Consider the following 18,232-nt stretch of genomic DNA (forward strand, 5'->3'; position numbering starts at 1 on the left):
CTCTCCAACCAGGCCTTTTAAAATGTGTCTTCATTGTTTTTTTCCCCTTATGTTTACTAAAGAAATACATGTCAGTACAGACTGTTCAAATATTACATAAATATATAAAATAAGAAAAAAGTCCCCTATTATTACCATCTCTTAGAGACATACAGTTAACGCTTTTGTATATATTCTTATATATACTGTATGCTTATTCCTCTCATCTTCCTCCTCCTAGTTTAAACAAAAATGGGATTATAGTATGCCTCTGGTTTGCACTTTGCTTATTTCATCTAACATTATCAAGGCTACTTCTCCATGTCAGTAAATAATCCACTCCAGAATGGTCTAGTATTCCATCATTTGGAGAAGGGTCCAGCTAGCCAAGCCCATCCATGGACAGTTCTCCAAATGTGCTTGCCATTTCAAAAATCACTCCTGCTATCGATGCTCTTTTGGATTTCTTTTTTTTTTTTTTTTTTACAGTCATATCATCTGCAAATAATTATAACTTCTTTCTTGTCCAATATTTATACTTTTTATTTTCCTATCTTTTAAAACTGCCATATCTGGAATTTTTATAATAATATTAAATACTGGTGGTGATTTTTAGAATCCTTGTTTTTTTCCTTACTTTCATAGGAATTCCTCTGTGAGGAATTTTATTGTTCTATTTAATTCTATTCAATGTTGTACCATTAAAGAGGACTATGGTTCAGGTTTGAAACACAACACACGTACACACTCACCATGTGAAGATTATATTTCTTCATACTTTACTAAGGACTTTATCAGAATTGTAGTAGGGTTTTATTAAATTATTTATTAGAATTTATTAACATGAGCATGTGTCTTATTTGACCTGTTAATATGATACATTGAAATAATAGATTTCTCAATAGTGAACACGCTTTGCATTCAAGGAACTAGCTTCACTTTGCAATGGTATGGTTTCCTTTTAATACACTGATGGATTATATTCAGTGTTTTTAAAAGATACATTTCATTTATTTATCTATATATGTAAAACTGGTCTCTTCTCATTTTGCACAATTTTAGTCAGGTTTTTTATTAATACTATGCTGACCTCATATAGAAAAGAGTAAACTTTTCTCTTTGGGCCCTGAAGTGGCTCAGAATGAAATATTCCTTGACAATGTGAAATAATTTATTTGTGAGGCCATCAGGCTGAGCATGCCTATTATATGTTTATATGTTTATGTGTGTGATTTTCTTGGAGGAAAGGGAAGATTAAACAAGATAGCATTCACAGTTTTCTGTTCTTGTTTCTCATTTCTTCTGGGAAAAAGTTTAGTTATTTATATCTTCTGATAATTTCTTCACTCAGATTTTACAGTTACCCGCCTTATAAATAAATCTGTGCCTGTGGTTATTTTTTCTTTTTCACCTCTAATTCTCTGTATTTGTGCTTTTGTGATCGTAATGCTGAGGAAAAGAGCATCCTCCGCTGGACACCCCCTTTGTCCTTTGGCAGAATGGGAAAAGTGGCAGAGACCTGCGCCTGTGGGACTGAGGCAGGAACTCAAACACAGGCTAGTAGCAGCTGGTGATGAGGTGATACTCCACCTCTGTGAGGCTGCCAGGGCTTTGGCATGAGTGCCAGGCATACCGGTGCCAGCAGTAAAACTGGCCTTTTGTGACTGAGGTGGAGACTCAGAAGTTATTATAATTATAAAATAATTAGAAATATTTGTTGTCTCATGCTGATGAGGTCATGGCATTTGAGTAAAATAAGCCTCTTCTATTTTATATACCCCCCCCCCCACTTTTAAAGGCTCTTCTATTCTGCTTGCCCCTAAAAGAGAGCGTTTCCCAGCGTTTCATATCACTCACCTTCCCAGCAGTGAGAAATCTCATTCTGGAATATATAACCAGTTCTTCCCTGGGTGTGTTATCCTGATGCCAAATAGGCACCACAAATTCAACATGTCCCCAATTGAGTTAATCACCCTCCACGTTTATCATCTGTGGCTATATTTTCTATATTCATTTGTTGCCACTATTCATTTGCATTCAATCTCAGAGCCTTAGAGTCCACCTAAATTCTTTGGCTTTCTTCACCCTTCACATGAAATACCAAATACTGCTTGTTCACTTAATTTTCCCCTCATTTTTCTAATACCTTCCTCCCTCTCCACACTTACCTCAAATATCCTAGTGCAGGCTCTCATCATCTCCTTCTTGGATTTTCTTCAGTGACATGTGATGCATTGAATACAAGTGAAACCAGGGTGCAATAAACAAGGAAACGCTACTAGCTCCAGCTAAGCATTTAAGAAATGTAGTCTTTTGTAATCCATCTGCAGATATGTGAACCTGAACTGTAGGTGTTCTCTGCCTTTGGTTTGACAGTATTTTTATTGCTTGCCCTCATTTCCTCATATTCTTGATCTTTGTTTCAGAACCTACTTGGTACTCTGACCACAAATCTAGTTAACTCAGCCACAGTGGCTTAGAAACAAAGGATCAAGATCAAGTGGATATCTGATTGGCAAAGAGCACAGAATTTGATGACACACTGTTGGCAAGAGTGTGGTAAAGCAGGCTTGCATACATTACTTATGGGAGGTTAGGTTGATAGGACCTCTTTGGAGGGTAATTTGGCAATGGCTATTAAATATAAAATTGACCCAGCAATTTCATTTCTAGGAATTTATCCCTGCAGATACACTTACACATGTGCATAAAGATGTATGCACCTAAGTAATCATTGCAGGACAGTTCATAGTAACAGAAAATAAGAACCAATATAAATGCTCATCAAAAGTGTAATGAAGAAATAAAATATGTTCCAGCCATATTTTAGGGAATAATATACAATTAAAATGAATTAGGTAGATATGTATGAGAAAGACTCCAAGGTTTTGTGATAAAACAGGCACAGGTATGTAAAACATGTGCTACCATTTGTATAAAAATTGCATACACACATACATATGTGTTTATATATGTATAGACTATCTCTAAATGGATAGACACACAAGATGTACTGCTTTTGAGCTATGGGCAGATCAGGGAACTTGGGGTATGAGACTCACTTTTCACTATACACCTTTTATAAAGTATGATTCTTTTTTCATGTGCAAGTATTACTTAGGTTAAAACAAAACAAAACAAAAATAGAGACCAAGTGGGAAGTCTTGATAGATGTAGTTTAAAATATATGAAATATCTGCATATGCAAAATGGCAAACATCCATGCCTTTTCCTCACATGGGAAGTAACATATACATATACACAAATACACAGTATATGTGAGTAGGTGGTTATAAGCACAATATGTATGTTTGTGTAAATGAAAAACAGTGTGTTAAATCATCTTAAAAGCACGACAAGACCCCTAACTGTCCTAACCTGTAGCAAGTATATTTAGATAAGGTATTGAAGATGTCATTGAATCTTTTAACCCATAATAGCATAAGTTTGCTGTTCAAAAACAAACGTACAGAGTACTGTGTGCATAGGTGATATTTCAGCTTCAGTTTCTCTCCTGGAAGATTTTGACTTTGATAAATATATTCCTAGAAGGACAATTACGAAAAAATAAAGTGTATGTTTAAGCATTCAAAAACTTTAGCCTAGCACTTAATTACTAAAATGCTGAACATGTTTTATTTTTTTTCCTGCAATACATCATATACTTAATCCAGATAGAAGACTTATCCAGGTAGACAATAAAAAATTGTCAACACCTGCATTGAGCACAACAGTCAGCCTTTCTCTGTAAACGGCTGCCTGGATAGTGTTACCTGAAATGTAAAGAAATGTTTACCCCAAAAAGTACCTCCCTGATTGTCCTGCCACATACAGGCAGAGTTTTGATTAGCTCTGAAAATCTGTAGCATAAATGCTACCCAAGGAAGCAGGCCATAATATAGCAGACTTAAACAAGAAGGCTGAGGGCCTGGGGGTACCGATGCTAAATTTCTACTAAATAATCAAAACTGTGATTAATAGGATGAACATCATTGTAAGATTTCTTAATGAAGAGAACATATTTTAAAGTATTTTATACGCCAACAATATACAAACAACAAATGCTGAGTTTCCAGCCTCCAAATGAAACATACCCCAACTGGTGGCAACCTAGAACTTGAAATGCATTTTCTAATTGGAGCAGGGCTATAAACCTGCTCTGTTACATGACGGGTAGTTCCTCAGACCAGCCCAACTTTTTAGCACACATTTTCCAGAAATACATCTGAAATGTGTAAAAGACCTGAACATACTGTTGAAATATTGATAAAACTAAAGTACTGAATTGTTGTTGGAACCATGACTACATCAGCCAAGAGAAAGAGCATACGTGAATCACTCAGAGAGAACACAGTTAAGGATTAGTCAAAATTCTTTGTAAGAGAGGCAAAAAAAAAAAAAAAAAATGGTGATATTGGAGGAGGTGCAGAAAAATCTTAAAGCCAAGTTTTGATTGCCCAAGAGACCACTTTTGCCTTCTGTTTCTTTCTCTCTCTTTGCCTAACACACTGAGCAGAGGTAAGTTGGGCCCTTTCCACCTGGAAGATAAAAGCCACACAGAGTAAAAGCACAAACAACAGAGTGAAGGAGGAAAGCGAGAGGGCACTGGAAGGTGTATCTGGGCACTTTGACGACACGGAAGCCAGCCTTAGCTCCAGAGGCCTGCATAGTTCCCGTGGAGGCCGGAAGGGAGAGGCCCCCCAGCGGCGAAGAGCTTCATCTCGGGCCAGTTGTAGCAGTGGGTGTAGAGCGCGTTGGGGAACTCGCCGATGCCACCGAAGTAGTTCACCCACAGGTCATCGTGGTTGAGCCAGCCTCTGCCACAGGTGAGCTTGAGCTTCCTCCCCGTGGGCCCCGGAGAGAAGTGCGGGCTGGCCGAGGCCCTCTCCTCCAGGAACTTCTGCGCGCGGATGTCATAGAAGAGCAGGGAGCCGTGGCCCGTGCCCACGGTGACGATGTGCTGGTAGAAGCTCAGGGAGCGCACACCCGTGCCGCCCTCTCGGGAGCACAGGGGCCGGATGTTCTGCTGGCGCTGCCGCGGATCCAGGAAGGACACGTGGGACTGGGAGCCCACCGCGTACAGGGCCAACTCATCGCAGTAGGTCAGGCACACGTTCTCTCGGCAGTAGGGCAGCCTGATGGACAGCAGCCTGGACAGGTTGCTCCGGGCTTTCCACAGGTGGAAGTAGCCGTCCAGGGACACGGCTCCCAGCTCCTGGTTCCTGCCGCTGAAGGCCAGGGCCCGCACCTTGCGGTTACCGGGGTTGGTGCTGGCCCTGGGGATGGTCTCCACGTCCCTGGGACGGATGTGGGCGTACACGGGGAGGCCCGCGTCGTTGTGCCAGGCGATGCTGCCGTGGGACATGTCGGGGTCCGTCCTCCAGAGCGCCACGGTGCCGTCGCGGGAGCCGCTCACGGCCACCGTGTCGCTCATCCAGGCGATGGCGAAGATCCAGTCCTTGTGGCCGTGGCGGTCGCCCAGGCACACGGGGTCCAGCGTGGGCAGCTGGTAGACGGCCAGGCTGTTGGGGTTCTCGCCCCCGGTGGCCAGAAGCGTCTTGGAGGGATTCAGCTGGATGGCGTGGATGCCGCAGCTCGGCTGGGCGCGGGCCGAGCCGGGCCCGCGGTCCCGCATCAGGGGGATGCGCGTGATCTGGCCCGATTGCACGTCCACCACGAAGAGCGTGTTGCACTTGGTGCCGCACACCACCTGCCTGGCGTTCAGCCACTGCGACGCGAACACCTTGTTGAGCGTGCCCAGCGCCAGCTCGCGCTCCCTCAGCAGCTCGGGCAGCTTCTGCACCGCGTAGCCGCGCAGCTCGCCCTCGAAGCCCGGGAGCCCGGCGCGGCCCCGCGCGCCCACCTCGCGGCCCTTCAGGTAGTGCAGCAGCGAGCGCCGCGCCGCCGGCCGCTTGGGCTTCTTGGGAGGCAGCGGCCCCTCCCCGTCCGCCGCCGAGCCCAGCGACGACGAGCCCGCGGCGGCCGCGTCGAGCGCCGGCGCTTTCCGCTTCCTGCTACCTGTTTGCCGCGGGGCCATGGTGGGCGGCGGGCGAGTGGCGGCGGCGGGGACGGCGGCGTCGGCCGGGGGCCGGGGCGGCCGCGGGGCGCGGAGCCAACGGAGCTCGGGGCGCGGCGGCGACGGAGGCGAGGGCGGCCGGGCCGGGCGAGGAGAGGTGGCCGGGGGAGCGGAGCGCAGGCGGCGCGCGGCGGCGAGGGCGGCGGCGGCGCGAATCGAAGCGAGGGAGGGAAGGGCGGCCGGCGGCGCGGCGGGAGCGAAGTCGGTGTGGGACGAGGACGACGCGGGGGGCGAGTGTGAGGGGGCGGAGGCGGCGGGAGGAGCGGGCGGGGAGCGGGCCTGGGGTGCCGGGTAGCACACGCCGGACTGGGAGGGGTGGGATAGGTGCGGGAGGGAGGGGGGGAAATGGAGCCCGCGAGGAGGGGGAGACTCACCCAGGACCAGCGCTTCGGGACTCCCAAGCCTTCTCCGTGTGGACACATCTCGTGCGCCTGCCCAAGCCCCCTGATATCCTACTTGGGGAGTTTCACTACCCTCTGGACAGCAACCAAGTAGCCTTCTTAAAATCCTTACTTAAATAATTCTGAAAGCTAAAATACAGTCAAGTATGAGGCTAGAAGGAGCGCTGAAGTTATCTGTCGAAGAAACCAGTGTGCACTTGGTGCAATTTTGGGAGACTCTGCTGCAATTAGATAGTGAACTTGACCGGGGACGGTAGTGTTTGGCAGAGGCAAAGAGGCCCTCCCCATTAGGTCTCTCCTGCAGCCCCTCCTGTCTCAGCCCCTCTACTGGTGTCTGTTAAAATTTTTCAACCTATTTTTTAAACCAGTTTTTCCCTGTATTTCTCAAATTGAGTCCCCTGAGCTCCTGCACCAGAATCTTTGAGGGGTGCATTCCAAATGTAGTTCCCCAGGCTCCACTTCCCGCCGGGGTGGGGTTAGGACCCTGTGGCCAAGAGCGAAGCCTCAGGATCTGAGGGGACGGCACTGAGGATGGGCGTGGGTGTTCAGGGTGTAGACTTCTCTGGAACCTCAGAGCTGGCTGGAAGAGGGCTAGGAGATGGAGGGATACCCCTTCCTCTGCTCCGGGGAGGGAAGGGTCAGTCCTCACTGTCAGTCTCAGGAGGAGCCCGGAGAGCCTGGGCAGAGCCCTGTCACGTGTGAGAGCCCCCCTGGGACGTTGGCGCAGGGCCCTGAGGGGTGCACAGGATTTCCAGAATCACAGATAGTGAAGAACTTTCCAAAAGGATATAACCACATAAACACGATGGTGAAGAGTAGGAATTCAGAGCATGGGTTGAGCAGTCTAAGGATTTGGATGGTCCATACGTGGCTCTGCAGCTTCAGAGCAGCCGCAGTGGCAAGCCCATATCCAGGCATGCTCAGTTACGCAGAGCTGCAAGTGCCTGGTGGCTGATACCAACTCTGCACACCCCCCAATCTTCTGCTCTAAAACCGTGTTTGCTCAGTGGGTGCATATGGGGAGGGGAGGTGGATTAACTTTTCTGATCCATCAGTGGAAAGCGTGGGAGTTACTTTGTTGCTGCTTTTATGCCCCTTCACCAAGCCCTTTTTGCGACCCCACCTCAAATGCACAAACTCCAAGTACTTAAACCATGGGTCCTTCCCACCACTCCAGTCCAGCTGCGAAGTCCCAGTGCCCACTCCTCCCCCATATTCCTCCCCATGTTTAATGCGATATCAAGAGGTGGGTGAGGATGGTGGATAGGGAGTGACCTGACAATGAAGAGAGTGCTGACAACTTCGTAATTAGAACTGATGTTACTCGAGAATAACTGACTGCAAATTCCTTTAACTTAACCTACCATGATGTTTTCCTTTTTTTTTTTTTTTAATTCAACCTCAGAAAAATAGATATTTTACAGTAAGACTTCATGGCATACTTTTTACTGTTGTGGTAGAACAAATAGGCTGAACGTTTGGGGAGATATATATATATATATGTAGACAGATACAGACATATTTCAATTGTAAAAATAATTCTTATAACAACTATTATTTATTGAGAGCCTATTTGTGTCATGGGCTGGAGGGCTGTGCTAAACACTTCGAATGCTTTATGTGCATTCAGTCTCACAATAACTTGGTGAGGTAGGTTCTATTTTTATAGCCATAATTTAAAATGAGAGAACTGAGGCCCAGAAAGAGTAATGATGACTCCCCCATGGTCACACAGCTAGTAAATGGTAAAGTCGGGTTGTGAATCCCTGTCTGACTCCAAAGCTTTTAAGACTAACAACTACTCTGTATTATTCTATAAATACAATTTTTCTATTTCTGCCTCTTTAAAAACCATGTAAACTACCCCATCATGGAAATTTTACAGGTATTGCATCTTGTGCATTTTTGAAAGACAGCCACAATTTCTAAAATACATGAATAAATACTGAATGCAAATTATGTATAACACGTTCCATAGAATATTTAAAGGCAAAAATACGATCTCTGAAGCACATTTTTTTTTTACAAATTCTTTTAAATTAATATTTATGAAATGTAATAATATATGCCTACATTTGTTTGGTTTTTGTTTGGTAAAAATAACACCCATATAAATTGTCCTGGTATGTCTCTCCACTTTTTTGATAATATAAATATGCAATATTTATGTATAGTAATGTGTTTGTAGTCAGTGTGCAGATTACTATTTTGTATTGATAAATGAAGTGTGTTAATTTCATCTGGAATACAATACATGAAACGCATTTCATTTCATTTATGTCTACACTTTCAAATTTCTCTGAGCTTTGTACTTAAAGATGTAAAACTTCCAGACCAGAGCCAAGTTATGTTGAGAGATTTACAGTTTTTTATATCAACTTACAAATTTGAACCTTTATTTACATTTTATTGCTTCCATTTTTAGGAAAACACAATGTCTGATAATATATAAAGTCATACACAGTACATTTATTGTTAAAGCAGTAGATGTAATGGCCTGATGATAAAATTTCAGATGTCTGCATGGCCTTCTGAGTGTCAGGGTCTCCATTACTTTTTGTTACCTGTGAAGACCACTGTGTGTATGAGTGTAAACATCTTGTCAGTCCTTACTAATCTATTTGTACATTCATTACTGCTTTGTGCTACTAACATATACCCGGATAAATTTGTATTAGCCTCACCTATCTCCCCTACACGATATTCCCCTCCATTGGATAGGGGCTTTTATGTGTGGTTTCAGGGCACTGTCTTATCCTGTTCTCTAATCACTTAATATGTTTAAGTGTTATTTTCTTAATCAGATTGTAAACTCCTCAAGGGGTTAGGTAATGTTTCCTACTTCTTTCACACCATCACATCCTTGTAGATATACACTAAATGGTTTGTAAAACTTGATTGTCCTGTTGATAAACTAATAGAAGAAAGGAGAGAAAACAAAATGAAATATCAAAAAATTACAAGTAAGATATTTTGAAATCAAATTACTTAAGGGAGAAAGTGAAGGATTTGAATTGATTTGTAATATTGCCACATAACTTGTTTGAAGTTATATAAATATATATATATATATAACTTCAATACAGGTATTTATATTGATCTATATATCTATATATATTCAAACAAGTTATGTGGCATTATTATCTATATCAATTTATCTCTATATTTATATGTGTTTCTTTTCAGCCTACTGGATAATTTTATCAACTGTGTCTACCTTTCTAATCTATGAATGAAGAAAAGGATCTGTCTAGCCAAAAAATGTTAGATTACCAGTTTAAAATTAGTTAAGGCTGAAGATTGGTTATTTTACTGTGATATAATGAACATAAACTTGGTTGTTAAATGTGACTCAAATTATTTTGAAAATATTACTATTTTTCACTTCAAAACTAAAACAGACTCAGGACAAAGGCACTGAAAGAGAAAGACAGGGTAATAAGAAAATTGGAAGGTTAGCAACAAGTCTTTCTGAAGAAGTGTTCAATTCTGAAACTTTCTTTTACACATTCTTCTATACAAAAATAGGTCTTACAAATACAGGCTTTAGAGATTGGAGCACCTTCTCAGGTATAAAGGCATTTGTCTTCAGAAATGGGGTTTATAATTGTTTCTGATACATTGTATATAGATGTAAAGCAAGGCTATCCTCAAGAATATTTTTGACATCTTGTCTATATTTGTATGTATAGCTTTTCCATTATCTTTATCAACTATAAGGCACTAAATAAAAAAAGAAATATAGTTAATTAAGCTTGTTTGAAAATAATATATGATAATGATACCCCATTTTTTATAAGACACAAGGCAAACTATTCTTGAATTATTAAATTGAATAAATTTTCACTTAATCTCTAATTATAATACAACCATAGCATTTCAAGCTGTGGCCTTGTCAAGCCTCCTAAGATAAGCAGCTGTGAACCTGGTTTGCAGTCAGATGGGAGTCTTCCTCCAAACCTCATGATGCAGAAACTGGTAGAGATGACTCAGCAGGCTATGTTTCCCCCAACAAAGGCACTACTAAAGGCATATGCTGTCAGATGGGGGAATAACGGAAAGATTTATCACATTATTTCATTTACTAGAAACAGAATTATAGGGAAAGAGGCAATTTTGACTCTATGACCTCTTCCTTGCCCTTTCTCTCTCTGTCTTCTCTAAGAGGAAGGAAAGTGTCAGAGCCCAAGCTTGGACTTTGTTTATTGAGAGGGTAGATTCGGTGCTGGTGATATGTTTTACGGGAGGCACAACAGTGTAGTGGTTAAGAGAGTAGACTTTGAAGCCACATAACATGGTTTGATTCTGTTTCTGTGGTTTTCTGGTCTTGGAACTGGGTCAGTTAGTATACCTTCTTTGGATTTATTCCCTTATCTATAAACATAGGATAATAACACCTATGTCCTGGGGTAGTTTTGATGATTGAATGAGTTAATACATAAAACCCACTAAGAACAGTGTCTGGAAGATTATAAGCTCTTAATAAATTTCTCTTAAACCCTAATGGCTTTCCCTCCTTTCCCTTATTTAACTTTATGAAGACCACTTGGAAGCTGCAGAAAGGGGGTTTTTGAGTGTGAACTGCAGTGCAACACACACTTACACACCACTACTAAAAACTAGTACACACAGGGATAAAATATTTGGAGAGCTAGCTACTTGTCTGCTCACATACAGCTCAACAATCTCCATTATCTATCCAACCTACAGATAAACATTCTGTCCAATCTATAGGGTTAGTGTTAGTGTTAGGGTTATCTATAGAGCTATAGGTAAATATTCATATGGGAAGAATGTATTGTAGGAACAACTTTATAGTATGCTAGTAGATGATCAAAGGATAGTTTGAAAGGTTTCATTCTATGAACCAGCCAGATTGGGGTTCCTACTGCTAATAGATGTCAAAATAAATATGAACCACTGTACAAAAAATAGATCTTTTCTTTGATTGGGGGCATTTCCCACTGATGCTAGTAGTTAAATTGGACAGAAGTGACTGTAAAAATGTATATAGATCACGCTCTAATATCAGATGGGTACATAAAGGAAGCCCGTGAAGTTCATTGATAAACAATTCTATTCCATGTTCTGTAGTGTTTTAACTGGAGAGAGATACCCAGTTATTATTTCTTTTTATTTTTGTCCCAAACTGACATGGCCAACTTTCTACTTGACATTTTGGACATCAGGAAAGAACTTCAAACTCAGCATGTATAAGCTCAAGATCTTGAATTTGACTCCCATGCACCTGATCTTTTATTGTTCCCTATCTTAATGAATAGCACCACCATCCATCCAGCTGTGTAAACTTGAGTCCTAAGAATTATCCTTGATACCCAGTGCTCCTCATCTTCAGGTCCCATATCTATCTTCTAACATTTTTCAAATCCACTCAATTCTCACCCTCTCCACTGCTACCACCCTTTCCTGAGCCACTGTTTCATCTTGACTTGACAACTACAATAGCCTCCTAACTGATTTTCCTGCAACCACTTTTGTTCTCCTCCATTAAACTCTCCACACTGCAGCCAGAGTGATATTTTCAAAATGCAAATATGGCCACGTCACTGATCTGATTTAAACAAACCAGTGTTTTCCTACTGTCTTAGGATAAAGACCAAAATCTCTAACACAGCCTAAGAGACCCAGCATGATCTGACTTATGTTCTCCAGCTACATTTCTACCTTCTTTTCATTGCCTTTTCTGCTCCAGACACACTGGCCCTTTTTAATTTCTTCAATGGCATTACATAACTTCATGCCTCAGATCCTTTTTTGCATGCTGTTCTCTCTGCCTGGAAAGCTTTCTACCTGCAGGTCTTCCCACCTTTTACCCCCCACAGATACCTGACCTTGTTAAGTTCTTATCCTTCAGATTTTAGGTAAGTTATCACTTTCTTATGGAAACTCTCCTTGACTACCCAGACTAGGTCCAATCTATTATACATGGAGATCCCCTTAACTTTATTTCATGGCATTCACCACAGGTGATATGGCATGGTTATTTCTGTGACTCTTTGTTTAATGTCTGTATCTACCAAAATATTAAATGAAAACTTCGTGAGGACAGAGGCAGTATCCACTGTGCTCACTACTGTATCTCCAGTATTTAGCGTGTCATAGAAATAATCGGTGTTTGCTGAATAATACTGACAGAAATTTTAGAGACCCTGGATCTCTGTTTAACTGGTACATCAGAACCCCAAAACTTCATGCTGTTTGATCAACCACTTCTAACTGAACACAGCTTGGAGGGAAGAACTTTTGCTACCGTCAAGTCAAACATTACCGTCTCCACTATGATCACTTCTTTGACTCTACCAGATAGGCCTAAGAGCATCTTTTTTTGCACAGTACGTACATACTTCCATTATAGCAATTAACTTACTTCATTGCAGGCATTGACTCATCTAATTCTAAAATAAGTGCAAACCCCTTTGAAGTAGAAATATTTTTAAAAATATATCTGGATCCCCAGAACCTAGCACACTGCCTGGCATATAGATGGCCCATGCACTTTTGCTGAATGAATGAACAAATGAATTCGGCCTCTATCCAAACGCTTGCTAATAAAATATAATAGCATTCTGAAGGCTGATTCACATACTTCCAGTTTTATTCTTGAATCACCTTAGGCCACCAGGAGACTGTATCATAGGATCATATTAGCTTAGTATTTGCTGAATCAGTTTCACTCGCTTGCACTTTAATGTTATGCTTTAGGCAGTTATCAAAGGTCATTAAAAAAAATAGCCAAACAGCTATACGGATATTCGTTCTGCATTTATTGTAAATCTGTTATGAAGGGCACTGTTCATCACATTGTTTAATGTCCCCTTTATACAATGTCACACAGAAAATTAATTTCATAATATAATGACAAAAGCCTTTATCTCTGGAATTATTATATTTCCTCCTTTCTGACCATGAGAACTATATAAGAGTGCAGACTATGAAGTCAGAGAGTCCTTGGATTTGAATCTTGGCTCCACTTAAGGGTTTAGTTTTGTGACACTGGGCAAGATAATTTTTCCAACTTCAGTAACTTCATCTGTAAGATGGGGACTATAACACCTACTCTCCATGGCTGTAGTGAAGATAGATATAATGTCAGTGCACCTAGCAAAGTTCCTGGCACACAATATGTGTTCAGTATATAGTAAAAATCATTTAATTTTTTTCCCCTTGGCTGCTAGGAAGCACAGAGACAAACTTGATACTTAACTATAGCAGCTATATCAACTTTTCTACTTTTTCTTGACCTGATTTTGATTTTCTTTGAATTTTATTTTTAAAAGCTACTTCAATTAATTATGGAAAGGAGGCATATAAAGTATATAAAAGGATTATTACCTGTGAACTCTGAACTACAGCAACAACAAAAATCTCCATTAGTTAAAAACCCTAAAGTTATAATTATCATAGACTAATGTAGTATAGGAAATGTTGAGATTTAAGGGAGAAGAAAACCCCAATATTTCTACAAGTGCCCCCCTTTAGGTGCCACAATATATTACATCTCACCATTAGGGATTCCTCTCCCAACAGGACTCTTGAAATGTAAATACATGAATATACATTAAACTATTACTTACTTGTCGTCAGAATCAGTAGGATCAAAGACAGGAAGGATTGCTTAGAGGAAAAGGACATGAGGAAGAAAATAGAAGGGGAGAAAATGGTTAAAATATTTTGAAAAGGGAAAAAAGCTGGAAATGAGGGAAGAATGCAGAATACTGACTTTGCTCATATCCTAATTTCCTTCAGGTAGACCATATCATACTGTTCTTTGGGATATAAATTAAAGAAGAAACAATTACTTTACAATATGTCCCCTAACTAAAGAGACCTATTATGGAATATGCATTTGAAATGATCACAGATATGCTTGTGAAAAAAATGGAAAAAAGTGGGCAAGATGCTAGGACAATAAGGTAGATTACAGTGTGAATGATTAATGATTAATGGTTGTATTTATTCAACAAGGATTTATTACATGCCTGTGATATGCTAGAAGGCATTAGATATTAGGAAATACAAAGATTAATGGGACATAAAGTCTTTCCCTTCAATGAACTGTCATTCTAGTGTGACAAAGAGACAGAATGGAAGGATAGGAGACCAAACTCATTCACCAAACACTTACATGGATAACTACTATGTATCGGGAACTTTGTCAGGACCTGTGTGTACATCACATATACTTTTTAAATTAAAAATTATTATTTACATATATTTGCATCTATTTAAATAGATATACGATATATATATCATACATATAAAATACAATATATATCGTACATATAAAATATGATATATATCGTACATATAAAATACAATATATATATTGTACATATAAAATATGATATATATATAATATATATATTTGTTTATAATAGCTTCCAGTTTTTGATAACCTGTGTTGCACTACAGATTTTACGTATATTATCTCTATACTTCACAACGAATCTGTGTAACAGAGGGCATTCTTTCAATTTTATAGATGAAGACACTCAGGTTTAGTGAAGTAAAGTAGCTAGTAAGTGACAGAGGCGAGATTCCAACCAGACCAGTGTCCTTTCCCCCATCGCACTGTGTCCACTACAATATTCTTTTCTGGACCTTTGCCAGTACCATAAAAGGGGTGAGTGTGGCATGAGGTAAGTCAATATGCTACAGTCTCGGTGCCTGGCCACTGAGTGATTTGGAAAGCTACCCCAATCTGGGTGATCCCCAGCCATCCTATCTTGCCCTGCCAGCATCTTGCTAGTTGTGGTACACAGCCTCTGAGATGGTCCCCAATGAGCTCTGCCTCCTAGTTTCCATACCCTTATATAATCCCCTCCTTTGGCATTCGGCTGGCCTAGTGACTTGACTCTAACCAATTTAATACGGCAAAGATGATGGGATGTCACTTCCATGAGTAATTTACAAAAGACTGTGACGTCCATCTCCCCCCTTCTTCTCTCACTGGCTCACTGTGAGAGAGAAGCCAGCTGCCACGTTGTGAGTTGCCTTTTAGAGAGACTCACTTGGTAAAGGACTTGATGTCAGCCTGCCTACAGCCACATGAGTGGGAGTGGATTCCCCCTCCCCTGCCCCCAGGTGAGCTATGAGATGACTCCACAGCCCAGGCTGACATCTTGATTGCAGCCTGATGACACACTCTGAGCCATAGAATCGCACGTAAGCTGTGCCCAGATTTTTCTGATCTACAAAAACTGTGAGATAATAAATGTGTATTGTTTTAAGCTATTATGTTTTGGGGTAATTTTTTGCATAGCAATAAATAATTTATTCATTGGGGGAAAATGTTTCCCAGATTTGTAAATAGTTGATTCAGCCAGAACAATGGTTGGGCTAGTGACTCAACACGGTAACAAGTACATGACTTGAGCTCTTGAAACATTAAAACATTTACTGAGCATTTACCAAGCACCAGACCCATAGAAGATTATCTTAGTTCTTTAAAACAAGTCTATGGGAGTACTGTATTCAACCCCATTTGGCTGATGAGAAAACTGAGGCACAGAGTTTTCCAAGTTTGCACAGCCAGTAAAGTAGCAGCGCTTTGATTTGCACCCAGTACTGACTCTAGAGCAAGCATTCTTAAATAGATAGCCATGTTGTCTCAACTCTGCTATAATATTCTCAGTACATTTCCTAGAAGTTAGCTAAGTGGTTCTCTCTCCCAGTCTTTTTTGTTGTTGTTGTTGTTAAGGACATAAAAGGAATATTGATGAAATTTAGAGATGAAATTAAACTGGGAAGCAGAATGAATATGAAACATAACAAACATGATTCAAAAATCTCAGTAGATCGGGGCAGTGTTCCAAATCTAGCATGGTGACATTTAATGGGAATATGTGCTGAATTTGCATATTCAAAATTTTTAAGTATAAAAGCAAAATGACATGGCTTCACACTTAGAAATCCATGTTAAAGGACTTTGGGATTTTATTTAGTAATAATCCCAAAGAGTGAATAAGAAAGGTCCTCTGATTTTAAACTGAAATAATAGAAGTGTAGTACGTAGAAGAAGCAAAAGATAATTTTACTCTTTATGAGTACGTTTGATTACATACGAAGGGCTGCATTCAAAATTAGTCACCTTATTTTAAAAAAATTTAGATCCGCTGGAAAAGGGCATTGTGGGGGTGGCTGCTGACCCCCAGGGGACACTTTGAAAACTTGGGGTGATTTTTGTCTTAAAAAAAGTTTTTAGTTGTAACTTACACATTGCAAAATATGTTATTTATTATAAATGTATTTCATTGAATTTCTCATTTATATTAAAGTTCAAGAATTATATAGATTTTTATAGGTGATGTGTGTAGGTAGGCTATATTACCTATGAGTTTAATTTCAGTAAAGGGGATGTAGCAAAATATGGTCATTAAATCTGATAAGCTTGATAAGAACAGCACTGGAACATATTTAGGGCAGAACAATTAGGGTGGTGAGGAGACTTGGAACCAAATCATTGGGAAACTGGAAAGAGTTGAAGTGTTGTGACAGAGAGAAGAGAAATAGTACTCTAGGGTAGCATGAGAGTTATCTTAAATACTAATGGCTTGTCCTGCAGAACAGATACTAGAATTGTTTTATAGTGTCCTAATAACTAAAATGAGATAAACAAAGGAAATTCCAGAGAGCATATTTCAGTGAAATACAAGGGAGACCTCTCCAACAAGGCATTATCTGATAGAATGGGCGGCTTCACGCCATTGAGAGTTGCAAGTTACTACATGTAGTCAACTACTATCTGCTTTAGTGACTAGTACATGTGAGGTGTTCAATGACTATGTGTTGAATAAATGAATAAATTTCATATAAAAGATTCAAGCATTAGAGTGGTCATTTGAATTAGATAAACTCTAAGGTTCTGTCCTACTCTGAAAGTTTGTGATTAAGACTGGAACTGAAAAATATAGGTATGTTATATATCTTTGTAAACTATGAATTTCAGAATGGAAGGCTACACATGTGACGATGAAAAGAAAAATAATGGCATGTCTGATCTGTATGCTATAGAAATGTCAACCACCACAGTGTAGAATAGATGATGACTGTCAATCTACACAATATACAGAATCTCAAAATTGCCAAAGTCTGTTTTTAAAGCATAAATTATTAGCTCAATTTTGGTAAAGTTTTATAAATTGACAGGCTATATTAAACAAAGAAACACTTTTGTTCTCCTGTTAAATTAAATGATGGAAGAAGGTGTACATGGCAAGTGTGCTCATTTGCTGGGTGGATGGTCTGTTGGCAGTAAGTCAAAAATTCAGAAATGAGATTTAACTCATTTAATTCTCCTTATCAATAAATATTGACAGTTTCTTTATCAATAGATATTCATTGAGGATCTAGTACATATATAATGATACTCTAGGTTGTGTAGAACATCTGCAAGAAAACAAATAATGGCCCATGCCATCCTACTTTGGTTAGGAAGATAAGATGAAAATAACATAACATTTATAATAATTTTTAAAATTCATGACTATAAAATTAAGTGCCAACACAAGGAGTCATAAAGGAGGGTTGTGAAGGAAATTACTCAGTATAGGCTGTGGCACAGAGAGAAGAATTCATGGAGTAGCTGTGACCTTCTTGAACCTTGAAGGTTATTTGGATAACATGAGCAGCACAGTGTAGAAAATAGCCTGATGAAAGCGGAGTAATTGTGTTATGGAAAAGTGGGAAATTGACTTGAACATTAAGCTAAGGGTCATCCAATTATAGAAGCCTTTGGAAGTCATGCAGAGTAGTA

The 18,232-nt window shown here is 40.3% G+C and overlaps 1 protein-coding gene across 1 annotated transcript; it reads right to left on the reverse strand.

Moving 5' to 3' along the window:
- Positions 1–435: 435 nt before the first annotated feature.
- On the reverse strand, positions 436–6,037 carry LOC309620663 (DDB1- and CUL4-associated factor 12-like protein 2). The gene has a single exon (XM_082377500.1). It carries the CDS (start codon positions 6,014–6,016, stop codon positions 4,628–4,630), a length of 1,389 nt encoding a protein of 462 aa, XP_082233626.1. The 5' UTR covers positions 6,017–6,037; the 3' UTR covers positions 436–4,627.
- Between the last annotated feature and the right edge of the window lie 12,195 nt (positions 6,038–18,232).

Source organism: Balaenoptera borealis (assembly GCF_965194805.1).
Source record: "Balaenoptera borealis genome assembly, chromosome: X".
Taxonomy (NCBI): Eukaryota; Metazoa; Chordata; class Mammalia; order Artiodactyla; family Balaenopteridae; genus Balaenoptera; species Balaenoptera borealis.

Bases quoted from the DNA above. Each gene is read 5' to 3' on its own strand.
- LOC309620663 (XM_082377500.1), bottom strand. From the start codon at position 6,016: ATGGCCCCGCGGCAAACAGGTAGCAGGAAGCGGAAAGCGCCGGCGCTC.